This window comes from Furipterus horrens, unplaced genomic scaffold (genome assembly GCF_987537825.1).
Source record: "Furipterus horrens unplaced genomic scaffold, mFurHor1.1.pri manual_scaffold_7, whole genome shotgun sequence".
NCBI classification, from domain to species: Eukaryota; Metazoa; Chordata; class Mammalia; order Chiroptera; family Furipteridae; genus Furipterus; species Furipterus horrens.
Window position 1 is genome coordinate 31,468,846 of NW_028327177.1, and position 27,255 is coordinate 31,496,100.

Consider the following 27,255-nt stretch of genomic DNA (forward strand, 5'->3'; position numbering starts at 1 on the left):
ACTGAGCCACATCATTTAGGGTCCTTTTCTTTTTCTTAACGTCACGCTGTCAGATCTCTTAAGTTTTACACCATAACAGCGTTTTCAGTGACTGTGAAAGGGACACAACTCTTCCTTAACGACAGAGCCATCGTAAGCATTACAAATGGTATGAAGTTTCTTGGGACTGACAAGATTCTAGGTCTCTTCTGATTCTGTCACCTTGGGCAAGACTCACTATTTCCTCATAGGTAAATTGTAGGGGTAGTGGGGGACCTGTCACTTTGTTGGTGTCACTAGACTGTTGAAAGACTCGAAAGAGAAAGTGGAATAAAGGACTGCTGGCCCTGGCCCAAAAGCCCAAGAGCACTTGTTACTTCTAGGCTCCAAGGTCCGCACAAACCGCGCTGCTCAAAAGGAGCGGGAAGGAGCGGGAAGGAAACCCTGGGTGGGTCCCGGCCACTGCCTCCTGGTGCATCTCGGGAAGGGCTCCCGCCTCGGCTGCGACACCGGCCAACCCCAGCGGCTCAGTCACCCAGTCCTCTCCCGAAGCTCACTCGCAGCCTGGGCAGAGAGAGGAACACGGCTGCCTGGCTTCGGGGGAGCCTTGGACACAGCTCCTGCACCGCGGGAGTCTTTGTTCCTATAGGCAGCGCCTGCCCCACCTGTCCCGCCGCAAAACCTGTTTGCGAAGTGTATCATTGACACGTCTTCCTTGGAGATGTCCGGTCTTGGGGCGTGCTGAGACGGGGGCATTAACAGAGGCCGCGAGGGGGCCCTAAGTTTAGATATGGGGGTCGAAAGGAAGGAAATGCGTCGGACCCGCCTCCTCCCATCATAGCTCGAAGGCGGGCTGACTCCCGTGCTGGCCACTCCCGCGGGCTGCTAAGGGCGCGCTGGCCCGGGGCAGCGGTGGGGCGGGGTGGGGTGGGCAGGCCTGGGCCTGCACGTGGAGGGGCCGCTCTCCCCTCAGGTCCTGGGACAGACACAGCGCTTGAAGGGAAGGGAGAAAGCCACCTCTCTCCCTGCTGCAGAGGGGTGTTTTACCCTTGGGAGTCCCGGAATTGGAGGGTGGGAAAAGAGAAAGGGAATGCTCGACAAAGGCGTGAACGTTTCTGCGATGACAGCGTGGGAAGCTGCCGAGCAAGGGTAGGGCGTCCGAGTGCAGAGTGACCCAACCAGGGGGAGGGTGAGCAGGAAGCGGGAAAACAAGGTTGATCCGTACCTGGGTCAGCGGGCTGGAGCAAGGTACATGATAGGCATCCCTGAGCATGGCTGCTCGGCAGGTCCCCGGCAGGCCCTGGGGCCAGGTGGTGGTGCGCAGGGACGCGGGTGGCGAGTGGGGACACGTGGCCCGCCACGCGCTCGGTTGTGTTTACATTCTGTTGCTGCTCCACGTTGTGCTGCCGTCCTCGCCTCCCATTGGCCAGTTCACCAGCCACAGCTGCGCTCCTCCCGCAGGGGCGGTCCGCTAGTTCCCCCACGTCTCTTAGGCGAGAACTAGGTTCCTTCTGGCTTTGGGCGGATGGCCAGCGTGTGCCGCGGGATGGCCACTTCCTAGTCACTCTGTTTTTGCTAAACGGCTTCCATTTGGTCCTAAGCCGGGGCTGAACCTTGGCCTGACACCCTCAGAATCTGGGAGTTGAGGGCGGGAGGGAACGAGAACGTATTGGCGGGAGGTGCGGAAACTTAGCGACGGGTAGCCGGGCCTCAGAGAAGGAGCTTCTGAAAGACTCCCTCCTGCCTCTGGGCCACGCAGGCAGGTGAAGTGGAGCGCAGGTGACTGCAGACCGAGGGCCTAGGAGAGGTCCTGCGTCGCCCTAGGAAGGGCCAACGCAAACGGATACAGAGCGCGCGCGCGCGGGCCTGAGGGGTAGCCGCCTGGGCGCGGGGGGAGGGAAGCGCGGGCTGGAAGTGTCAGTCTGAAGCGCATGCGTGCGGGGCGGGCCTGGCCTGCCGTATATATTGGGTTGGCGCCGGCGCCAGCTGAGAGCGGATCGGTAGCGAGTCTGACGGTGAGGAGGCGCTGTACGTAGGGTGGGAAGCGGGAGGAAAGAAAGCAACCCTTGGACCCCTGCTACTCTATTCTGCGGGCGGGAGCCTGAGGGAAGAAAAGTGAGGGCTGAGAACGAGGCGGCTGGTGAGAATGGGTCCCCTCGTTTCGTCCCTGACAGGACCTTTGGCAGACGGTCCGGGAAGCAACGAGGGTAGAAGGCTGCCCCGAAGTACCCGGCCACAGAAAAACCTCTCATCCTACGGGTCTCTCTCTCTCACCCCCATTTGGGGAGCTAACCTGCAGGAGAGGACGGGTATCTGGGCCCCCTTCACGGGGAGTCAAGTTTCCCAACCAGAACTTTCCCCGTCTTTAATTTAGCCCTCTTTCTTTCACTGCCACTCCCATCTGGACCTGGGGTCCTGGTGCCCCATCTGAGCCACGAGCAGGGCCCGCTGGGGGTGGGAAGGAGGGAAAGGAGGGAAAGGAGACTGAAGGACTTGACACAAGTCTCGGTTGCCTCCGCCCCCTGCTTCCCCGCCACCGCCGCTCTCCAAATTGGCGCGGAACCGGCTTCTCCACAGAATTTTGCCTCCACAAACCGCTCTCTCCACGGCTCATCCAGGATGGAGGGGTGGGAGTGGGGGTGCTGTCTAAGCCCCACTGGGGTACGGGAGAGAGGGTGGAGGATGCAAAGACCCATTTGGGGGAGATCTTCCTCCCCGCGCATTCGGGATACTGGGGTGTGCTTTGTAAATATTTGAAGACTCGCGTCCTGGCTGAGGAAATGCAGGCTTGTGTCCACAACTAATACCATTCGGTACTAATATAGTGCCGGACTGCCTCGTGCGATGGCTCAGGCCATCTCCTCAGAGGCTTGGCGGTAACCTCTGAATCGGCGTCTAATTGGCACTCGGAGAATATGGAGGGCAGTGTATTTGACCCGTTTCCTCTCTCCCCTCCAGAGACTTCATACACCTGAAGAGAATGCCAAGACGCAGGTAACATTATTTGTCTCGGAGATATGTTTCACTGTTAGCTGCTGCCTTTGAAACGCATGACTTACTAATTAAACTTTCTTTTTTAAAAAATTCACCATAGTAGCCGCTTACAAGCTAAGCGGCAGCCCCAGCCCAGCCAGACTGAGTCCCCCCAAGAAGCCCAGATAATTCAGGCCAAGAAGAGAAAAACGGTCCAGGTGAGTTAAGGGGAGAAGAGGAAGGAGAGAGGGGAACTGTCTTGCTGGGACCTTAGTTTAACAGTAGTCTTTTCTATTTCTCAGGATGTCGGGAAAAGAAAAGAGGAGGAGGTCGCCAAGAAACAGCAGTATGAGATCAGGGTAATGCAGAGCTGGGCTGGGAGGGCTGGGGAAAACATGCAGAACGAGTAGGGCTAGGGTTGGCTTTGCGCTCACCAGAAAGGCTCTTCTGACACTGAATTCTGACGCCCCTAGACGTCCGCGGGGAGGCGGTGCCTATCTTCAGGGTGGTTTGTATGGGCCTTCATTCTGCTTACAGCAGACTTAAGTTTGCCTTGAAGCAGCTGGTTCCGCTTTGTAAGTTTCCTCCCTCTGAGAGCTGCCGCGTCCACCCGGGCCCGCCCAGTCGGTCCAGTGTACTGCTCTTTGTTCCCGCTCTTACTACAGTGGAGCACCCTAATAGCTGCTCCTTGGGGCATAAATAGGATGTGAGGTCACTGACAGACTGGCACCCAGCCCTTTGCTACCTATTCCTCCTATGTGTTGTAAAGAGAACGATTTAGAGACAGTGGGTCTCTGTGAAACCAGCACTGATTGGGGAAAGGGTCCTTTAAGTAGTATTGAAGTAATTGATTCGACTTGCTTCCATTTCTAAGGTGTTGCCTGCAAGTAATCTCAAGTATCAGAGCAGGATTAATTGGAAGGGCGGGAAGCTTTTTATAAAATAAGGTGCCCTTGCCTGATTGATAAAGACAGGGAGAGAGCACTTCAATGTTATAATTCTGAAAGTTATTAGTTTCTGACTACAAACACGTTGTTACTCAAACCCTCCCCCAATATCTTAATGTCTTGTATTTTGTCTAAAACATCCTGTTACTTTTTTAAAAGTTTAAAAATTTTATTTCTAGAGAAAGGGGAAAGGAGGGAGAAAGAGAGGGAGAGAAACATCAATGTGCGAGAGATACATCAATCAGTTGCCTCTCACAGGCCCCCAACTGGGGACCTGGCCCACAACCCAGGCATGTGCCCTGACTGGGAAGCGAACCAGCAACCTTTTGGTTTGCAGGCCAGCACTCAACCCACTGAGCCACACCAGCCAGGGCTGTTACAAGAGAGGGAGAAAAAAACATTGATATGTTGTTCCAATTATTAATGCATTCTTGTATGTGCCCCTTTATATATTCATTGGTTGATTCCTGAATGTGCCCTGAACAGGGATAGAACCAGCAATCTTGGCATATTGAGCAACACTCTAACCAACTGAGCTACCTGGCCAGGGTCCTTCTTTATGAAGCTAGGTGGCTTATTTATAAAATAATAAATGTCAACTTGTCAAACTACATTGTTAGCATGTTAGCTAAGTGTTTGGGGAAAACTATAGATTGTTTAGAAATATTAACTTCCATTTATGAAAGATCCCAGACAAAAGCTGGTTTCCTATTGCACAAATATTACTTTCATTTTTTTTAAATCACAGAATTGTTGGCCACCTGTATTATCTGGGGGAATCAGTCCTTGCATGATCATTGAAACACCCCACAAAGAAATAGGAACAAGTGACTTCTCCAGATTTACGAATTACAGATTTAAAAATCTTTTTATTAATCCTTCACCTTTGCCTGATTTAAGGTAAGACAAATTCAGTAATTGAATGTGATTAAAATTGTACTAATTTCAGATATTGCACTACTTTTATTCTTTTTGTCTTCATTATTAGAAAAACTTGTAAAAATGCTTTCTTTAAATAATATTTAAGCATATATAATGAGTAGTGCTATTTGCAAATAATAGGGAAATTTAAAACATTGCTTTGTTTAAAGTTATTTTCATTTGCTTATTGAGTACTGTAAACCTTACCAGAACTGAACCACCCTTTTAAAGGAGTTTAATTTATCTAAACTGTTAAGATGGAAGGATTTTAACACGTACAGCATTACCATTTGATATATCAACCCTATTTATTTCTTACCAAGCTTAGTAAGGTCTATACATATTTTTTCTAGTTAATGAATAAGACTAGGAAGTACAGTTTATACAAAACATCTAGTATAGTAATTTAATTTGGCTTTGATAAGGAAATTAATGGACTCAGACGTTTAAACTTACCAATCCTTCCCTTCCCCCACACTCTGTTCCACCTTACCTCCACTATAGGTGACTACTATAGACGATCTGTTTGGAGGTGATTGAGAGTTGTCTCTACTGGGACCATATATGCTTTGAATATTTAGAATTTCTCTTGAGAAAACATGGTTATCTTAAACAGGAGCCTTATAAATTATAAATAAATGGGAACTAGAAAACACTCTTGAACCTATCGATTAGGTTATCTTAATCCAAGTTTCTGTTGTATAATTTCAGGCTACTAATTTCTCATACTAAATAAACGGTTTCTAAAAGTTAAGGTAGCAGTTTTTTCCTAACTTATTTTAAGAGTTTCTCCTTCTGAGTTCTAATTGAAAGTTGGATTTCAGTGTATTAAAGTTGAGTTTTTTCTATGTAAAACAGCTTATTTCTTTTAACCTCCTTCCCATAGCTGGGGATGTTCAAAGGATGTTTGGCTAAACATGTTAAAGAAAGAGACCCGATATGTTCATGACAAACATTTTGAGGTTCTGCATTCTGACCTGGAACCACAGATGAGGTCAATACTTCTAGACTGGCTTTTAGAGGTATGTTCCAGCAATTCAAATTCCTTGTCTCTTATCATGGAAGAAAATATTTAGACATAAATCTGTTTTCCATGTCCTCTCATGGTATATTATCCATTGGCAGCAGCCATCTTTTGGTGGGGTGTATGTACTTACTGTAGTTGATGGTACCAAAATGGAAAATGACTGTCTGTAAGAGTGAGATCATGAGGACACAGCCCATACTTCCTGTACAACCCAAACCCAATTCAGAATTCATGGTATCTGGGTATTGCTGTGTACCAGGCATTGCTCTAGGTGCTGAGGACACTTAAGATGGACAGAATTATATGGTTGACAAGGTTTTGAATTCTGCTGTACAAAGTGAAAGAACCAGGATTCGGCTTAAGGGCCTTCAGAAGTCCTTTTCTGGATCACCAAAATCAAATTATCATTTAAAACACTGATTTCTATGTCCTAAACAATAAGGAGCCTTTGAATATCCAGAAGCCCTAAGCCCATGTAGCTTCCCTTTATTATATACCTCTATTCCTTTCAGAAATACACTGTACTGTGATTCTAAAGGAATAATAGTGATCCTGAAATCCCTAAAGATGTATGCCAGAACTTTCTTGTTTAAGCCCATTCCCTTTCTCTGGATAATGAAGAATTATTAATGAAATGATTACTTAGGTTGAAGACAAACTGATTTTTGCTCTGTAGTTTCCATATCTCTAAGGTAGATATGTTTGATGTACTCTAAGGGAGAAAAACTATAGGCTTTTTGGTAACACATGGCAGAGTAGATCTGTCAAGAAGCTATTCAGAAAAGTTTTTAAGACTATAAAATGTCCTTTTGAGTCAGGTCATCTTAATCCCTTCTAACTAGAAAGGAAGATTGTATTTCAATCATGTGGGTATAAGAAGGTGATTGGGATTTGATTTTTTTAAAGTGTCTAGCAATCATGGAAGCAATTTAAGCACAATTATGTTAATATTTTTATTCCAGTGGTTGTCTATCAAACTTATTCCTGTTTTCCCTTAAATGTATTATTATATAAAGGGGAGCCCCCCCCCCAAAAAATGAATTATCTTCTGAAGGGCAGGACCCTTGTAGTACAGGCTTCCCTTGCATGTGTTTTAGGAAGCCATCTGTATCAGTGTACCAACTGGCATTGTTGTGAGAGGCTGCATTCAGCTTCAGTGAATTTTTTGTAAGACTCAACATATTTGCCCATTTCATAATGGGTGATTTACAAGTGCATCACTCAGCAGTTCTTGACCAAAAAAACGGTACGATTCCCATGCCCTACTCTCCCTATTCACCCTATCTCACCCCAAGCAACTTTTTTGTTTGTTTCTCTGGATGAAAAAAAAAGGGAAACATTTTGCTGGTGTGAAAGAGGTGAAACAAAGGGGCATCAAAATCAAGTTCAAAAACTTTTGAGCAGTGGAAAAGTCTTTATAGGTGTATTGCATAAAATGAAGAGTACTTTGAAGGTTACTGAAGTTTAAACATGTAAGAATAAGTACATGACTTTTTATAAGTAAATACTGGGGTTTTTTTGGTCCCCCCTCATATATGCAAAACTGTACAGAATATAACAAAACAAATCCATCTGTTAAACTGTCCTTTGTCTCAGTATACAGAATCTCTATCCCTCTGTTTCCTTATATTCAAAATGGGGATAACTGGTCCTACTTTATGGAGTTGTTTTGGGAAATGACAGATACTATTATTAATAGTAACAATAATGAAACATTAGGGGAATTCTCACTGTAGCCCAAAACAAGATATAGATAAAAGATTTTGCCTATCACCAATGTAATTCATTTGGTTTTCTTCTAGTTTTAGCCAGTGCAGTAAAACATGAAAAATAAGTGGCATAAAAACATTGAAAGAACCACTACTGTCATTTTGTAGTTAAATGTCTGTCTATACTGATGAAGGGAATCAGTTGGAACTGTTAGAATTAATAAGAATATAAACATGAAAACTTACCCATTTATCAGCAATAAACAATTAGGAAATTTAATAGAAAAAAGTTCTCATTCATAGTCAGTAAAAGTGTAAATGTATCTGTGAATAACACATTAATTAAGTCCGTGTGAAAAAGAGACTATAAAGTGAGGACAGTAATAATTTGTTAATTCTATTGGCGCATGTTATTTCCCCCCATCCCCAATCTTAGCTTTGGTTTCCTAAAGAGCAAAGTTGGGCTTATGAAAGTATTGTAAAGTCTGAGAATGCTAAGATACAACTTTCTAATTTGGAGAAATTCATGCAATATTTAAATCTTTGGTTTCTTGTCTAGGTATGTGAAGTATACACACTTCAGAGAGAAACATTTTATCTTGCACAAGACTTTTTTGATAGGTTTATGCTGACACAAAAGGATATAAATAAAAATATGCTTCAACTCATTGGAATTACCTCATTATTCATTGCTTCCAAACTTGAGGTAAGTTCTCCAAGTTTATACAGACATATTTACCTACCCAGTTTTTAAAATCAACACAGAAAACACTACTACTTTGATATTAACTCCCAAGGAAAGATGAGTGGTTTTTTTCAATATTTTTATTTATTATGATGTGGCTGAAAAGATAAACAACATAGTTCCCTTTTAGTATCTAAGCCTATTTTAAGTCTCTTGTTTAATTCTGGGATTAATATCTAGGTGAAATGTTCTGTGGCTCATTCTGCCAAACAAAATATCCTGATGCTGTCCCCATATACCTAATTACAGCACTTGTATTCAATGGAATGGTCTCTGAAAACTGATGAACCAATCAAGTAAAGTAAATGCTTTTTGGGTTAGAATAATGGTCTGTATCCTGCCTGATATTTTTGCATCTGATGGTGGTACCAGGACAGAAGGCAACTCCTTTACTGCCTGAGATTTTTCTTCACACAATATCAATATACTTTCCTTAATGCATTATGAATATCATTAGTACCTTCATCTAAAACGTTTGAAGCCTGTGTTGTTTGGAAAGTAGTACTGAATCAAGCATAAATTTCCTTAAGTGTATTCTTTTTCTTCCAAATTTGCCTTTTGAACTTTCAGTGCTATCCCCCAAATATGCCACATTTGGTGAGTAACTTTATTTAGTGTGTTCTTATATGAAATCCTACTTTGGTTCAGGTATCTCTCTCGACTTAAATCTTTTAATTTAAAAAAATAATCATTATTTTTTAATCCTCACCCGAGGATATGTTTATTGATTTGAGAGAAGGGAGGGAGAGAAACATAGGTTGGTTGTCTCTCGTAAGCGCCCAGACCAGGGATAAAACTGCAACCTAGGTATATGCCCTGACTTGGGATCAAACCCACAACCTTTTGGTGCACAGGGCGATGCTCTTAACCAGACTGAAATCTTTTTATTTAGTCTGTTCTCATCTGTGGCAGGCATCACTTCTACTCCTTTGATCATTCTAGTTGTTCTCTGGACTGTTAAAGCAGACCTGTCATCAGCCAAACTGCACAAAGTATTTTTTGATAACCCATACTTTTGTATTGGCTAAAGGAAATGTTTTCAGTTTCTAAAACTTATTTATTACATGTTTTGTTTTGTTCTGGCGAACATACTAGGCAATCTTAAACAAGTTTGGCTTTCTGTGTTTCAACGGAAATGACTGGTTAAAGTATTGTTGTTTATTAACTACAATTCAAGATCAATTCTATGAAAAATCAGTCTCAATCAATATAGTTGGCTAATTTAAACCTAGATATGAAAAAATCTTTAAATGGAAGGTTGCTTTGACTACTGTAGAATCCTTTTACTGAGATTTGCAATCACTTTGTGAAGATGTCCTTAAAATTGAAGCCTATAGATGGTTTATATATAATTCGTTTTAATCTCAGTCTCAATTGTGCTTAATATTAATGTTAAAATCCATTTTAAAGGAAATCTATGCTCCTAAGCTCCACGAGTTTGCTTATGTCACTGATGGTGCTTGCAGTGAAGAGGATATTTTAAGGATGGAACTCATTATATTAAAGGTAATATTTATATCTTTATTATTTCTAGTTGCAATTTAATAACAGTAATTATTAGTGAATCTCAGAGACTACAACACAAGTAATCAAAACTGATGTTTTAGTATTATGAACCAGTCCTAAGAGGCTAATGCAAAATATTGACAATGGTATGGATGGGAGAGGAATTTAATTAACTTGTGAACTATTTTCTTCATCTTTCAAGTTTCTATATTGAGAATATACTACTTTCTTAATTTAAAAGTGATTAAGGACAACACTTTAAAAACATATAGGTAGTTAGTAGTTAGCATATCATGTATATATAAATGAATTCCAACAATGATTCTCAAAACCTAGTTATTTCTCCCTCCTTCAAGCAGACAAAGAGAATGAAAATTATTTCACTGCCTTTTTTCTATAGGCAGAGAAAGGGCTATTAATAGAAAAGTGGAGGAAAGAAGCATAAAAGTCTTTAATCAGGCCTTCAGTTAGCGATTAAAGAGTGAATGTAAGCTACTAGAAAGTATGTTAATATGGATATCATGGATTTATTAGTAAGACATACAGGAAAACCCAATCAATATGACTTTGATTTACACATAAGTTGTAATCTTATATATCTCATTATGTTTACAAATTCTAAACATTCAGATAGCTGTTAAAATGAAAGATCTTGTTGGCATGTTGATACTGTTCTGATAAAATTATCCAGATTCAGACTTGAAGTGTAACATAAGGGAGATATAAAGAGAAGATGGAATTCTCTGGGGAAGTTATAGGTGTTAAGACCCTCTGTTCTCTTAATTATTTTGGACTTCATAGAGGGAAAGATATCAATTAGGATTTGCCTTTTTTCCCCCTCTTTAACTTTTACATTTGACCAGAAGTCATTGGAGACCAAAGAAAGGAAGAAAAAGTCTAGAATCAATTACGGAAGATCTGAATAGAATTAGTTGTGGAGTCATTGAATACAACTTAAAAGGGCAGTTTATGAGAACAGATTTGGAAGACTATGGGCTGCAAGAAATTAAGAAAAGTAGGGATGAGTAACAAACTGAATGAACTTTGTAAATAAATACAACTAGAGAATAATAAAGGAGTCTATGTCAAAAATAGACTATAAAACACAAACAACTTTAGATTGTGATGTTATCTATAAATATCTAGAATAAAAATAAAAGGGGTCAGAATAATAAAACTCCTAGGAAGATATAAGCCTAAAAGCAGAAAGTTTCTTAAATGACTAGTTAAGAAGGTAGCTACATAATGTGGTGCCTATGTACTTACATTTATTAACAAGCATTTTAATTTCATTAACAGGCTTTAAAATGGGAACTTTGTCCTGTAACAATCATCTCCTGGCTAAATCTTTTCCTTCAAGTTGATGCTCTTAAAGATGCTCCAAAAATTCTTCTACCTCAGTATTCTCAGGAAAAGTTCATTCAGATAGCTCAGGTATTGACATTGTTATTGAATATATGCTAATGTTATTGTCAATTATAGGTTTTCTTTAGTGTATTTATAATCTTAAAGAGGCCAATCAACAAAATGACAACATACTGGGTTAAATTTACTTCTCAACGGACTGGAACAAAACTTCTGGTGCATAAAATTCTGTTCCCAATATTCATGTTGCTTAATAATTCTAGAAAACAAGTTTTTAAATTATGAGTCCAAAATAGACAGTTAAATAGCTCTTTTTGATATAAAATGGGGAGAGGTATTTTTAAGCCACTTGTCTCCAGGCTTTATAATGGTATCAAATTATTCTATATGGTTTCTTACTCATATTTGAATACACAAGGTACCTATTTACATATTAGAATTAAAATCACATTATTTAGTTACAATTTTTTAAAATATAAGTTCAAACTAAACTTTCCTAGGCCAGCATATAACAGATAGTCTAAGTAAATCATTAAGGGAGGGTACCCTTCCTTCCTGTCTACTTCTCAAGAGTACATTAAAGCTGCTATAACTGCCATATACAAGTGAAGAAAATCTACATTCTTATTCTGTAAAGGATGTGAAATATCTCGTCAACACATTGTGAACACTAAAAGTGGATAACCGGTAAATATATTGAAATTGGTTCATTTTGTAAAACTTTTTAATGAAGGCTTAATATTTTTGTCAGAATTCTCAGCATCCCAGGTTATTAAAAGCAGCCATTTGCCCTTTTGATAAAGGGCAAATTTCTGATAAGCTGATAAACAATGTAGAAACCATGTCTAGAGGTATATAATTCATTTCCAACTCTTGTACTCATTTTTCTACTGTGCCAGTGGGGGTAGCAAACATAATTTAAGTTTTATTCCACTGGACAGGCACCAACTCAGGCCTCTGAAAAACTAGCACTTTTACAGCGCTTATTGCTGGATTACACTGCCTCTTAACTAATCTCACCGTTTAGAAACACGTTCCCTTTTGTGTATCTGCTTCACTGTGGTCTAACAGATGGTTCTTAAAATGTGACTTTCCTGGTTTAAAATCTTCTAGTAATTTCAATTTTCAGAACTCTAAAAGGTGTGACTTCTTAGACTTTGATCTAATCTAGGTTGTGCCTCTGCAGCTATCCTCTCCCCTTTTTAAATAAGTAATGAAGGTACTCCTTGCTTATATTTTCTACTAAAGTGTTCTGAACTACTTGAGTTCCAATGGAAAGTATAATAATACTTTCTCACTGATCTTTGCAAATTCTGTTTTCTATACATAGAACACTCTCTACTTCCCAGTCTTTCTGGCTACATTGTCTTTAAGATTGACTTAAGCAGCAGCAGTCTTCCCTGTCTTCCCTGCTTTGGATTAGGTGCTCTTCCTACATGTACACATCACACTGTATAATAATCCCATCTGTTCACTTTCTGATTTACAATCTTGAGACTTGACTTCCCTTAGGGTAGTGGCTCATTTATCCTTCCATCCCTTTAGTTTTAGGAGTTCTTGGCACATGGTCCATATCATAACACTCTCAAAATGTTAGCTGACTGATATTTAGTAGCAATATGTAGTACTAATCCTTCTCGTACTAAATACTTGTACTTTTGCTTTTTCCTTTGTTAGCTTTTAGATCTGTGTATTCTTGCTGTTGATTCATTAGAGTTCCAATACAGAATACTGGCAGCTGCTGCCTTGTGCCATTTTACCTCTATTGAAGTTGTTAAGAAAGCCTCAGGTAAGACATAATTTTACCTTCTTACCTGTTCATAACTTTTAAAGAGACTATTAATTTGTGAACTTTAGCATGCTGCTAAACAGCAATTTAAAATTTTAATGGAAAACATTTAGCAATGTAGTGATTTCCTTCCTGTTAGTTCTTTCTAACCCTCAATGTATAGCCACAAACAAAAAATAAGATCAAATGGAATTTAAACCCATTTGAAGTTAAGCAACATGATTATAGCTCTGCTTTAAAGAGTTCTTTGGGTTTTGACAATTTTAATTTCATATGTAGAAAGTACTGGTTAAGAAGCTCTAAGTCTTTTTCTCCCTCAGAATAGTCACATTATAAATATAGTTTGAGTATCAGCTGTTTTGACTTGCTAAGAGTTGGTTTTTGTTTTTTAGTTTTAAAATAGCTATCTTTAAATTTGGAAGCAGGAACAAATTCATTAGGCATATGTTAGATACTTTCTGATGTAGCCTTCACATTTTTGATAATTTTTCTGTCTAGGTTTGGAATGGGACAGCATTTCTGAATGTGTAGAATGGATGGTGCCTTTTGTCAGTGTAGTGAAAAATACTAGTCCAGTGAAACTGAAGATTTTTAAGAAGATTTCTATGGAAGACAGACACACTATCCAGACACATACAAATTATCTGGCTATGCTGGTATGTTTCTTGTGGGGTTTCTGGTCTTCCTCATTTAGTAAGTCACGGAAACTGACAATAAGGATGCAGACAGTTATATAAGATGGTACGAGGATAGAAAGTTCCAGGACTGCAATGATTTCGAAATGTAGAAAAGTTAATAAAATAACCTTGAAGTTAAAGCAAGATTTGTGAAGTTCCTTAAGATCAATGCCAGTAGTCCAGGTTAAAGAATTTTTAAAATATAATTACAGCAGTTCAAACTGCTGAACCTCTGGAATATGACTAGTCAAGTTGCAAAGACATAAGAGACCATTATATTAGGCCTAAGTAGCCTCAGATTATTATCTAAAAGTCTGGTTCGACTTTATTTTACTATGTCATTGCTTTATCTTAGCTATTAATCTCTGCATGATTTCTTTACATGTGCAGGAAGAAGTAAACAACATAAACACCTTCAGGAAGGGGGGACAGTTGTCCCCAGTGTGCAGTGGAGGCATTATGACACCACCGAAGAGCACTGAAAAAAGACCAGGAAAACGTAAAGCAGCTAACTAAGCAGACGAATACTGAGGACTGGGTAGAATTTCATAAAAATGAACTACTGTGTTTTACAGGAAAATAGTGCTATGACTATCCTGCCCAATTGAAAAATTTCACTGCCATTGTTTGATTTTAAGAACTACTTAAAATTGGCACTAAGGAAGAAATTTATTTCATTCCTATGTTAGCTGTTTAAAGAAACAGCAGGATGTGTTTACAAAGATGAATTCATTCCCAAGGTAACTGGACAAAAGCCAACCAGGATTAATGCCATAAAAAATTTTTGATCCAGTGTTACTATGTTTATCTTGATAAACCAGGAATTTTATCATTAAAGTTTTGGACAAGAGAAGTACTACCTTAAAGGGTACAGTAAGAGATTTAGTACTTTGAATCTAGTTTTTAAATTCCCAAAATTCATATAGTGCAATTTGGTTTTTGGAAATAAAATTTAAACGTGTTTACAAAAGTTTAGTTTTGTAATAAGGTGACTAATTTATCTACAGCTGCTGTAGCAAGCTATTATAAAACTTGAATTTTTAGAAATGGTGAACTTTAATCTGTTTTTTAACTAGTGTATTTGCCTTACCATAACATATTTAACCAGTAATGCTTAGAACATGGTTTAAGCTGTGTTCTAAACAGCAGAACTACCAAAGAAATTATAAATGCTGTGGCTCCTACTTGGGGCTTTGACATACAGGTTGCTTTATAGTAACTTTTTTGAACATCACAATTTGAGTGAAAAAACTTAATTAAGTACCCTTTCAAACTATTTATATGAGAAAGTCACTTTATTACTCTAAGGTATCCCTAAGGATTTTTTTTTTTTTTTTGTAATTTAGTGTGACTAAGGCTTTATTTATGTTTGCAAAATTATTAAGGTCCTTTTTGAATTCCTATATGAGTTAAGGACAGTGTCAAAGTGATAAAGCTTAACACCTGACGTAAACTTCTATTAAGGTAGAAAAGTATTAAATGTATACTACCAGCAATCTATTTATTTCAAAAAAAAAATCAAAATAAACTTCACATAAGAACTTGCTATATAGTCTACCTAATTCTACATAAATATTTGTTTTTTTTAATGAAATTTCAGCCTCAGAAGTGGATTTAATTAGAAAACAAATTATACTAGATTGTTATTGTTACTAGACATGTGAATCTCTTCTTTGAAGAAATTATAAATTTAAGCTATTATGGAATGAAATATTCTGTAGTTTTGTTTTTAAATTGTTTCAGTATTTTGTCTGAAAAGAAATCACCACTAAATATGTACATATGTATTATACTTCATCTTTTAATACTGTTTATATTTAGCCTATTGTTTAAAAAATAAAAGTTAAAAAAATTTAACCAATTGCTTAAAAGTAAAGTTTTGCCATTGCTTGGAGAAACTTTTTTTTCCTTCTCTGCGCCGCCAGCTGTAACACTTCTTCTGGGTTGCTTGCATTCAATTCTGTCTGGCCGATGGCTTTGATCTTCCAAAACAGAAAAGTGATGTTATTAGGTCTGTTAAAAAAAAGTCTTGCTAATATACACAATATAAAACTACATACATGCTAAATAATTGTAAATGCTAAGAGATGTGGAAGAGATTAACATGAAGACTCAGTACAACCATTCTTTTCTTTCAAAGAAAGCCACCTTTGGGAGTAGGATGAGTCTGAAGTGCTAATGGACCTCTAGTGGGGGTGTTCATCAGGCCTTGAGATATTCTTTTTTTGTTTTGTTTTTAAGATTTTATTTATTCTTAGAGAGGAGAAGAAAGGGAGGAAGAGAGGAACAGAAACATTGATATGTGAGAGAATCATCGATCAGTTGTCTCTCACACACACCGACCAGGTATATTACCCTGCAACCCAGGTATGCGCTCTGACCTGGAATCCAACTGGTGACCTTCTGCTTCATGGGACAACTCCCAACCAACTGAGCCATGCTGGTCAGGGCTGACTACAACCACTCTTATGGAAAAGATTAATTGCTGAACCATAGTTTATAGAATTAATTTAATGTTACTGAAAACAAATTTGACTAAAATACCAGTGGAAAGACTACGTATAATTTCACAATGACATTGTTACAGTTACGCCTTCCATAAAACAGTATGAAAAGAATGAAAATTCCTGTTTCAGGACTTCACTTTTTGTAAAAGTTGTTTTAAAATTTATATTTTTTGAAGAGAGAGAGGAAGGGAGGGAGGAAGAGGGAGAGAAATATCTTTGGGTTGCCTCTTGTACTTGCCCTGACCGGGAATTGAATCAGCGGCCTTTTGTTTTTCGGGATGACGCCCAACCAACTGAGCCACACTGATCAAGGCAGGGATTCACTTTTTAATGTGCAAAAATAGCTACTTGCTCAGCGCTGTATCATTTAGTGACTCGTTTCTTCCATGATTAGAAATACCTCAGTCTACTAAAAATCCACAGTATTCTTCCATGGAGTGTTTTGTGACACCATTTTTTTTGCCCTTAGAGTCACTTTTAGATTATAAGGTAATCTAATGTATCTCTAGATTTTAAAAAGAAATTAGAACTTCAAATAACAAAGACTATTGTGACATATAGCTTGAAGAGAAGTTAAGACTATTCAGAAATTATCTTCAATTACATTAGGAGTAGGAAGAATTGCTAGATGTTATCATTCGGTATGAAGAAAACTTGGTAGTGGGGTATATACCTAGTTATTTCAAGCAAAATATCTTGAAGATGAATGGCTATAAAAGTGAATTATAAAACAGAAGTGGGAAGAGGAGCAAAGTGTTTGAGAGAAATGATACACTCTACGTGGTTAAGTAGTCAAAACCACGAATGAATGAGATTACTTGTAGGGCAATCAAAAAATAACCAAAGGACTTGGGCAAACCATAATTTAAGGGGTAAGCAGAAAGATACTGGCAAAGAAAAAAAGGCAGAACAGTTTGAAAAAAGAATTAAATAAAAATGAAGTCAGAGAAGTCAAAGGAATAAAGGACTTCAAGAAGGAAGGCAATGTAAATAGGATAATTAAAAAGTACTCAACGGCTTTGGCATTTGATGACCCACAAGAAGAGTTAAGAATTGTGACAGCAGAAATCAAATTACACTTGGTAGAAGAGCTTCAAAACACCAGGCATTGATGGGATTAAGGGGAAGTGGAGGCACAGTCAAAAAAGTTTTTATTAAGGATGAAAATGTTAATGGACTATGTGAGAACAGACTGACAATATATAAGATAACTAATTAAAAAGGTCAGTGAAGGTAATCAAAAGCATAAAAACTTGCCTTCATCAAGGAGTAGCATAACCCTTTACCGACTAAAAGAGTGGACTTAATGAGTACCAATGTGGATTATTTTAAAGACAGAAAGCAGGACCTAAAATACGAATTTGAAGCTGGCACTCACAGGTTACCAATTCCCAAGACTGTAACTTCCATGAAAACAGGAACTCGTCAGTCTTTTTTCTGATCTATTCCAAAAAAAGGCAAGGAAGTTACCGAAAATGGAAAAGGAAAAGAGAACAGGGGGCTTAATGGGAAGAAAGTCTAAAACAGTCCCTAAAAATAACTGCATACCACTGATGGACAGGTTAAAAAAAAGAGAGATGAGGGGCCAGATAAGATTGGGGTAACATGGTTTAGTACTGGTATAAGGGGCAAGGAAATGGTGACTCTCAAACCAGTAGAAAATAATAAGCAGCAAAGGACAAATGTGATTAAATCTTGAATCAGGGGGGGGTCTCTGAGCCAGTTAACAGTATCAGCACACTTACATGTCAACAAGGGGGCATTTCACAGCTCAGTACAAATGCTTCTGAGGACAAAGGATATCTGAGATCAAAGGAGGGGAGATATTCCTCACCAAACTCCGGGAAATGGGAAAATGTAGCTAGGCAGCCCAGCAAACAAGATAGGGAAATTTCAAAGAAGAGCTGAGGACAGACCTATAACCAGATCACCCTGAGTTAATTTATCACCCTCAGTTAATTTAGTTAATCGTGTTAGATTGTAACTCTGGAGTATCCAGCATGGAAAAACAGAGAAGAGGAAGGAGGAGGAGAGCAGAAGGCAGGGTCGGGGGAGGGTTACTCGCATTAGGATAAAAACAGCCAGCTGCATTTTGTTGGGGCGCATGCCCCTGGCTGGCTGTGTGCCCAACTCTGCAGACTCGTGAATAAATGCCTCGCTTTGCTGCTGAAGTCCTGTGTCCCGGTGTTTTATTGTGAGCATTTCTCACACTGGCACCTGTTTATATGGTTTTAGGACTTTCCAACAGTATTCAGTGCCTCAGCGGGGAAAAAAACAGTACAAATATTTGAACTGATTCAGGGTTGGGACTTTTCCAGGTGAGATGAAGAACACAAAAACAAAGATCCTGAAAATATCAAACAAGAGTTCTGACCATCTATCATAGTTAACTTTCCCAATTCTGATCTATCAGAATGATCTGAGAAACTTAAAAATTAGATTCCAGGGCTTCATATCAGACCTTTTTAAGTATCTCTGAGATACTATATAAGTATCTCTGAGGTGCAAAGACTAGTATTTGCTATATTCCAGGGGAATAGGTAAAAAAGGGAAGCTGGGAAGAGGCTGACAGACTAGGGAAAAAACTGGTCATGAACTTAAACATCTCATTGATCATGAAGAACAAAGAAGCCAGGAAGTAAGAGAAGGGGACATTCTTGGCAGAGAGCTTATGTAGAACAATTCTGACTGACAGTAAGGCATGGCTATGGGTGTGGGTGGTTTGATGCAGAGTAAAGGTGACTGTGCACTTGTAAAGCTAGGGGTGTTAGATGCCCTGATCACCTTTTTTTTTTTTTTTTAATATTTTTACTGATTGATTTTGAGAGAGAGAGAGAGAAAAGGAAACATCAATTTGTTGTTCCACTTATTCATGCATTCATTACTTCATTCTCATATGTGCCCTGACTGGGAATCGAACCCACAACCTTGGCATATCGGTTCAATGCTCTAACCAGCTGAGCTACTCGGCCAGGGCCTGATCATCTCTTTTGATACATGTAGAAGAATAACCAGGAGGCTGGCTAGATAAGAAAGTAAGGAGCTGGGTGTAAGCTTCAAAGGAGAAAGGACTTTAAAAATGATATAAGTAGAGATAGTTGGCAAATAGCATCACAGAACTGGAGAAGTCTCAGTATTGCCTCCCAGCCCTAGAAAACTGGAAATGGGAGACTTAGTAGCCTCCAATCAAGTAAAGCTGTCTTCCTGTCTCCTTCCTTTTCTTCCTTCCCTCCCTTCCCTTCCTCCCTCCCTTTCATTTTTCTTAAAGATGCTGTTATCATTCTCTTTCCTCTATCTAGTGGCCATATAATTTGAACCAAGAACAAAGCTTTAACACACTTAATAAACAGTATTTACTTTTATTAATATAAGTGAACAGAAAATATCTACAGTAATAGTAATGCAACAAATGTTAGATATCTAAGTAAAAATGACTGTTAAGATTTATAATATTTTGGTCCTGGCTGGTGTGGGTCAGTGGATTGAGCACTGGCCTCAGACCAAAGGGTTGTGGGCCAGGACCCCGGCTGGGGGCGTGAGAGGCAACTGATCGCTGTTTCTCTTGCACATCATGTTTCTCTTCCCCCTTTTTCCCTCATTTCCCCTCTCTAAAAATAAATAATAGAAATGTTTTTTAAAATTTATAATGTTTTGGCTTATAAGTCAAATTCAAATCAATAATTCCTCTATTCAGTTACTACTGAGCATCTGTTATGTGCCAGGAACTATTCTAGATATCAACTATAACAAAACCAAGTCCCTGCCCACATGGAGAAATAGCCAGTAAGTAAGTAAATAAATACAGAGGTGAGCAAAAATAAAGTTTACAGTTGTTCGTATGGAAAATAATACAGCAATAAATAGTAATACAAGAATAAACTGTTTCAGATAATCACAACTGTAACCCTACTTTTGCCCATCCTGTAGTACATCAGGTGTAGGTAAGTGCTATGGAAAAAAAATTTAAAGGGAAGCAAGAATAAGGATATTAAAAAGAAAAGGGAGAGAGACATTGCTATTTTATAAAATGGTTAGGAAAGAAGGATTACTAAGAAGATGACATTTAAGGAGACACCTGCAGGAGCTAAAGAATGTTCCTAGAAAATCCCAAATGCCCTTCAGTGGTGAATGTTCTTGGTGTTTTATTGGTGTAGCTGAAGTTAGCAAGGGGGAGTCAGATGGGAAAATCATAGGCGGACTCACAGGCGATTGTATGGACTTCGACATTATGTGAAATGGGAAACCACTTAAAGGTTTGGAGTAGAGACATGATCTAACATTTTAATACGAAATAAACCAGATACAAAAGCTTGTATCATCAAAAAACAAACACTAATAACCAACTTTTGGCAGTAACTAGGCACACAAAATCTATTTTCATTGGTCCAATTCTTAACAATGGTTTTAATATTAAGGAAATTAAGTATATTACTGAAGAAAGGCACAAAGTAACTTACCGCAATTTGTCTTTTATCTGTTTCCCCTCTTTTATGATGAAGATCTATATGAATCAGTTAAGAATAATAAATCTAATACTATCAAATGCCATAATAGAATCTCAACTGTTTTATCAGGTTTGGCTTAGAAAATAAACATTAAATATTTTACAGAAATGAACTGTTCTAATATCACATGTGATATTAGTTGAAAGGATACAAGTCAAGTATTCCAAAATGGTAACATCCCATATGTAGTCATAGTAAGAGTCCATAGCATCATGACTGAAAAAGAGAATTTGGTTACGTCCTCTTTTAACCAGAAAAATCGCAACTTCATTTTATTTTTAAAATCATTCATACCTGTTTTGTTCCTGCAGTGATTTAAAGGCTGTTTTGTAGTCAATTTCTCTAAGGAACTGACATAAAATTGCCACCTACATAAACAAATAAAGATTTTTAAATGTTTCATGTAACTAGTGTCAACAATGACTCTCCTTGTTTTGGAGGGAAAATTTTTAATGATTCTTCCGTCAAGAATGTATCACTTGAGAGGCTTTGCAGATCACCCTGAGTGGATCAGCTCATATTGATGGCTTCCATCCAATTTTAATTGCAAAAACCTTTACACAAATGACTGCCCAATATTTTCTTCATCAGTGACCTAAAGTTTTTAGAGCTATTTGAATGAGAAGTTGGCAAAAAGCCAGTTTGGAAAATTGAAGGGAATGGAGAACTGCCAAACAAAAGTATCATGACATTCAAAGACATACAGAACATGCTTAATTAAACCTTTCACAGCTGGCAAAAACAGAAGCTCATTTTGGCAAAATCTAGGCTGCCAGTCTGCTTAACACAGAAAACAGATTCATTTCAATCAGGTATGTGGGTCATAATGCTTATTTCTTTTAAAAATATAATTCGTATACCATACAATTTTCCATGTTAGAGTACTCAATTCAGTGCTCATTAGTATATTCATAAAGTTGTACAACCATCACCACTACCATGTTCCAAAATATTTTCATTCTCCCTCCTTCTCCCCTCCCTGCAAACACTCCACAGCCACTGCAAGTCACTCTCCATTCCCCATCGTTCCTTCCCCTTACTCTCTGTCAACCACTAATTTACATTCTGACTCTGTAGATTTGCCTATGCTAAACATTTCATATTAACGAAATCATATAATAGCCTTTTGTATCTGGCTTTTTCCACTCAACGGAATACTTGTAAGACTCATCCCTGTTTCAGCAACCATCAGTACTTCACTCCTTTTTATGGCTGAATAATATTCCATTGCACAGATAATAGCAAATTGTGTTTATCCATTCATAAACTGATGAACATTGTGTTGTTTCCAACTTTCTGGCTATTATAAATAATGCTGTAGTGAACATTCACGTACAAATTTTTGGGGGGACATGTTCTCTATTTTCTTGGTTATGTACCTAGGAGCAGAACTGCTGGGTCATATGGTAATTCTGTTTTTAACTTTTTTGATGAAGGTACAAAACTGTCTTCCAAAAACGTTGCCTCGTTTTATATTCCTATCAGCATTATAATTTCTCCACATCTTTATCAATATCTGTTTCTATCTGCCTTTGAATTACAGCCATCCTAGTGAGTGTGAAGGGGTATCTAACTGTGGTGTTGATCTGCATTTCCCTAATAACTAATGTACATATTTATTCTTAAACATAAGAAAACATATTTTAAAATGCTTCTTTTCCATTTAAAAGGCTTAAAAACCAATCTTTTCTAATTCATACTTTCATTTTAATTAAAATTCTATAAAGTACTAAAGAAAACTTAAAACAATATGCCAAATTCTTCAATACCATAAAACATAAGCAATTATAAAGAACATAAAAGCTACTTCCCAGTCCAATACTTTATATTATAAACTCTAATATACAGGAAAATAAACCAATAACAAAGTATAATAAACTAACCTGTGTATGGCAATTCAGCAAAGAACAACACTTTATCATTCTTTTTATTACCTATAAAAACAATTCTGGTTATTTTAAGAAACTAATTCACATCAATTTTAACAAATGTACCTCTGATGTGGGATGTCAACAGTGGGGGAGGTTATGCATGTGTAGGAGTTGGACATTTTTTACAAAAACTCTCAACAATAGCACATATATATATATATTTTTAAGTACATATGAAATATTTACAAAGATATACCACAGCTGGTACATACGGGGCATAGAGAACTCTAATTTTGGCTCGATTTTGCTATGAATCTAAAACTGATCTAAAATATAAAGTTTATTAACTAAAAAAACTAGTTACTAAATAATTTTAAATCTTACTTCAAAAGCCATTTTAGTATAAGTATTGAAAATGCCATTTACTTTAATTATGATACTGGTGGACTAAACCAGAGGAAAGAACAATACATAGCAACAGAAAATAAACAAAATTCAAGGTTTTGGAGATAGAATCAATATGCCTTGAAGGCTGATTGGGTGGTTTGTGGTGTGGGAAGGTCAGTCAAGAAAAGAATATGACACTCGGGATTTGGGCTTCAGTCAACTCAAACAGTTAAACAAAGGTGTTTGGTATTTTGGTGGGTTGTGTGCTTGTTTGTTTGTGTTGGAGGGAGTGGTCACTAGGAGGAGAGACTGGTAAAGCAAAAGGCTGAAACCAGTTTTGGACAGGCTGACTTTGAGGTATTTGGGGAAATCAAAGCATCAGTGGACTAGGGGCACTAAAAATAGAGAGAACCATCTGGTCTAAAGCAATCAATTTGGGAGTTACCACCACAAACATGGAATGAAAACTCCCCCGAAGGGGCCCAGGAAGAACATTTAAAGGCAGACAAGAAGAAAAAAAAACAACAAAAACAACTTACCTGGTCTGTATAAACATCAGGGGGTACAGCCTTATTAAAGAAATCAGAATACACAGCTCCCGCCTGGAGGTAATAGTGAAGAGCTGCTGAATACTGATTTGTTGCTGGAGTAGAAAATGGAGATAAAGAATTACCTATCATTAGACCTATCAGTTGGAAAACGAAAGCCTCTTTTGTGAAGAGCCAGGTATTAATTCATGAGTTGACAAAAGCAGATTCAAACCATAGACCTAGGAATAACACTCATCCAGGACAACAATGAAAAAGATTCCCTTTATTTTCTTAAACTACTTTAAAAATTTGCAACAATTTGCTTCAAAAATAATCTGGTAGGGAAATAATGTAGGTGAGAGTACAGATGAAGTGAGACAGCCATAAGTTAATCCTATTAGAGCAAGATGGCACATACATGTGGGTTCACTATACTATCTTCTCTATTTTTATATTTGGAAATTTCTCTTTAAAAAAATCAACTCCTAAAAAACTGATCATGAAATGATACAGTCAGAAACTTTAGAAATCTGTATAGTAACAGAAATATTACCAAATTGGAAAGATGTATCACATAACATGGGATCACAATTAATTCCCAGAAACACAAAGAATTATCAAGTGTGCCTGGACAGCCCTAACTGGTGTGGCTCAGCAGGATGGGTGTCATCCTGCAAGCCAAAAGGTGGCTGGTTCGATTCAGTCAGGGCACGTGCCTGGTTCACAGACCAGGTCCCCAGTTAGGGGCCTGTGAGAAGCAACTGAACAATGTTTCTCTCACGCATTAAGGTTTCTTTCCCTCTCTTTCTTCCCTCCCTTCCTCAATCTCTAAAAATAAATAAAATCATTTTTTAAAAAAGTACCTGGACTTTAGAAACTTTAAATAGCAATTCTGCAAGCTAACTTTAACCTCTTTCCTTAAGACTATTTTACCAACTTACTAGATGAACACTTTTAAAAACAAACAAAAAACAAGAAAACAGAAATAAGGTAGTCAACATAAAATTAAAAGCGGCTGAATCGAAGGCTCTACAGAGCAAAATGCACACATAGACAATTAGTTTTACTCTCTTAATGTTATCTAGGAAGAAGAGAGAACTGTCAAAAACAAGGCAAGTTTAATGAAGTACTGTAATAAAATGTATAATATACTTTTTTTCATTCTAAAAGCCCTACAAAAACAAAACACAAAGAAACTATACATCTCACTTACCAAAGTAAATGTCTGCCTGAATAATTAACCAGGAATGGTTGTTTGGATTTATACTGCGGGCATACCGAACTAGCTCTTTCACTGTGATGGCCACAGCTTCAAAGTCCACTGATTGAAGGCTGAAGGAAAGACAATGAACATTAATCTCTACTTTAAAAAGCAATCAAATTCCACACACACACTTATTAAAAACAAAAAGACTCAGCCAAATGTAGGTAACCATAAATATGCTAAATATTACTAGGAATAAATATATAAAAACTATCAAAACATTTAAGTCTGAGAAAGTGTGATAAGCTAACTTTTTATAAGGAGTTGAAAACAATCTGATTCCCGCCCCCCAAAATGCCAAAGACAGTTGCTATTAAAAAGTATCTTTAAATATTTTACAATATAAAGCATACAAAAGTGGTAGGATAAACACCTAGCTCCATCTTGGGGGCACAACTTACAGGTAATAAAATTAGAGACAGACTCATAAATTTTTCCCAAATGATTTTTAAGTTCTCATCTAGAAGCCACCAAAAACAAAAGCTTAAACACTAACCGTGTGGCCTTAAATCCACCTTGTGGCTTCTTCTAAGAGTAACTAACTCCTCTGGATTAGCTGTTTCACTGGCCATCAAGGACAAATGTACCACTTAAGTGCATTTGGCAAGAATAAGGGAATCAAAAAAGGGTAGGTAACAGGACCAGCCACTATGAGCCTAGTTAAACCCAGAGGTCTTGAGATGCAGAATTAGCAGATAGAACTGTGAAGATAAAAGCTAATTAACACAGCTGATAGCTCCTATCTCCCCGGAGCAGCGAGGCTCAATGATCAAATTTATATTCTCTGGGTCAATTTACATTAAAGTAATTTTATCATGAAGATAATAGTAAAGCCTAGCATATGCCAGTTCTTAAACAATTAGCTTAGCAAATGTATTAATTTATTTAATCCTTACAATTTGGGGAGAGGTACTATTCATATACCCATTTTACAGATCCAGAAACTGGCACAGAAAGCAACTTACACAAGGTTATGAGTGGCTGCGAAAACAACCCTATGAGTCTGGCTTAGACCCTCTATGATAAACCATTTTTTTTGTTCATTTATAATAAACACACACTGAAAATCAATCATTAGTTTACAGTCTAAAATTAGGCCAAAGTAACACCAGAGGCGTGACAACCATCAATTAAAAAGGCAACATGATCTCTACCTGATTCTTGGAATGCTGTCTAATAAACTAATCTTATATACAAATCTGCAGCTAGAAAGCGTGCACGTTTGCTTCATAAAGCATGGTGCTAATTTGGGAAACCAGCCTTAGGAAGTGGAGAAGAGGGTCACTAACCCACTTTTGACCCTCCAATCTCCATATGAGATATATAACTGCTTCCAATCTCAAAGACTGAGATGAAAGCAAATTACTCTCACTCTGTTGCCTGCCTCCCTACCCACTGAAATCTTTCCTTCACAAGTGCCACTAAGAGCAATAAAATGAGGCCTAGAACTACCCTTCATGCGGGACTGGAGGGAGGAGAGGAGAAAGTAACTTTACATGGACTCTCCTGAATGAGAAGTTGCTACGTATAGAAAGAAAAAAATGTAAATAGTTCTTTCTTCCAGAAAAAGAATACTTTTTCTTCCCTAACAATATTCCCCATCATATTACTGTGTTCCCAGGTGATAAAAGGGGGAGTAGGCGGGGCATGGGAGAGCAATGTGGGTAAAATGGAACAACTGTAATAGAACAACAAAAAAAGGGGGAAGATTTCTTAAAGTCATTAAAGAGCTTCTTAAGGCAACTAAGAGGGTTTGGGAGCCTCTAATAATCAGTGTTAGATGAGACCTACAAAGAATCACTTAAAAAGAATTTTTTTTTCCAAATAGATACTTGTAAAAGAGATAATATGTGAGAAACCTGAGAGAAAGTCATTCTTTTTAGCTTTAATTTTCTGGTTCTACACACTGACAAGGAAGGAGGACTACTTAGAAATCTTCTGTTTTACCTAAGCCTGGTATACCTCAGCTCCTTCTTAAGAGTTATGCCTTATCCATAATTTTTAGGAAAACCACCATTGTAAGAGAGAAACACAAAGTTGGCTATAGAATCCTAACATTGTAGCCTTTTAATCAAATTATTCAAAGTTACCTATACCAGTCACAATAGTTCTAAATACATAAGCAACTTAATAAAATGTAAGTTGTAATGGTTCTTACTTTGGGATGGAGGGTGGCCAAATAGAAATGTGTTCAGCTGTAATATCATTCACAATGTCCTCCTTAAAAAAAATATTTTTTTAAGTGTGATTTAAATGGAAATTTCTTTCAAAACCTTTTAAAATGAAATTATGAAATACTGACCCGAACATTATGAAGTTTCACGAAGAGTGATAAAATAATAGACAAAACCAATGGTTCCTATGAAAAAGACAACACAGAACCCTTAAATATCATATATATTTAAAATTTTTTCCCATCAACCTCAGGGATACCAAATATTTTCTTTCAAAAAATTTTTTTTTAATTTACCATCTATTTTAGTTTAAAACACTAAAAATCAACTTTATCTTCAATGTCATGATCAATGTCATGAAGGAAATCACGGCACACAA

The 27,255-nt window shown here is 37.9% G+C and overlaps 2 protein-coding genes and 1 pseudogene across 3 annotated transcripts in view; 1 reads left to right on the top strand and 2 right to left on the bottom strand.

Moving 5' to 3' along the window:
- Positions 1–510: 510 nt before the first annotated feature.
- LOC150004224 (uncharacterized) lies at positions 511–2,231 on the bottom strand (annotated as a pseudogene).
- Positions 1,919–14,969, top strand: CCNE2 (cyclin E2). Of its 2 annotated transcripts, none has more exons than XM_090283549.1 (12): positions 1,919–1,994; positions 2,938–2,973; positions 3,077–3,170; positions 3,255–3,311; positions 4,648–4,799; positions 5,707–5,842; positions 8,116–8,262; positions 9,712–9,807; positions 11,107–11,241; positions 12,850–12,961; positions 13,460–13,617; positions 14,029–14,969. In XM_090283549.1, the coding sequence occupies exons 2-12, from the start codon at positions 2,960–2,962 to the stop codon at positions 14,152–14,154; spliced, it is 1,227 nt and encodes a 408-aa protein (XP_090139675.1). In that variant the 5' UTR covers positions 1,919–1,994; positions 2,938–2,959; the 3' UTR covers positions 14,155–14,969. The 2 variants fall into 2 exon arrangements, with proteins under 2 accessions (XP_090139675.1, XP_090139674.1); XM_090283548.1 differs by having other exon boundaries at positions 1,921–1,994; positions 3,074–3,170.
- A 446-nt stretch (positions 14,970–15,415) lies between these two features.
- The window catches only part of INTS8 (integrator complex subunit 8), a 57,808-nt gene continuing 45,968 nt past the window's right edge, over positions 15,416–27,255 (bottom strand). Inside the window, exons 19-27 of the mRNA XM_090283547.1 lie at positions 27,005–27,061; positions 26,861–26,922; positions 24,652–24,770; positions 23,448–23,551; positions 22,534–22,584; positions 20,945–21,018; positions 20,802–20,866; positions 20,603–20,646; positions 15,416–15,620 (exon numbers count right to left, since the gene is read on the bottom strand). Of these exons, the coding sequence (XP_090139673.1) occupies positions 15,504–15,620; positions 20,603–20,646; positions 20,802–20,866; positions 20,945–21,018; positions 22,534–22,584; positions 23,448–23,551; positions 24,652–24,770; positions 26,861–26,922; positions 27,005–27,061 (693 nt within the window). The 3' untranslated portion in view covers positions 15,416–15,503. The remainder of the gene's footprint in view (positions 15,621–20,602; positions 20,647–20,801; positions 20,867–20,944; positions 21,019–22,533; positions 22,585–23,447; positions 23,552–24,651; positions 24,771–26,860; positions 26,923–27,004; positions 27,062–27,255) is intronic.

Bases quoted from the DNA above. Each gene is read 5' to 3' on its own strand.
- CCNE2 (XM_090283548.1), top strand. The intron at 4,800-5,706 runs GTAAGACAAATT...TCCTTCCCATAG, and splicing joins TCACCTTTGCCTGATTTAAG to CTGGGGATGTTCAAAGGATG. The intron at 9,808-11,106 runs GTAATATTTATA...TTTCATTAACAG, and splicing joins TGGAACTCATTATATTAAAG to GCTTTAAAATGGGAACTTTG.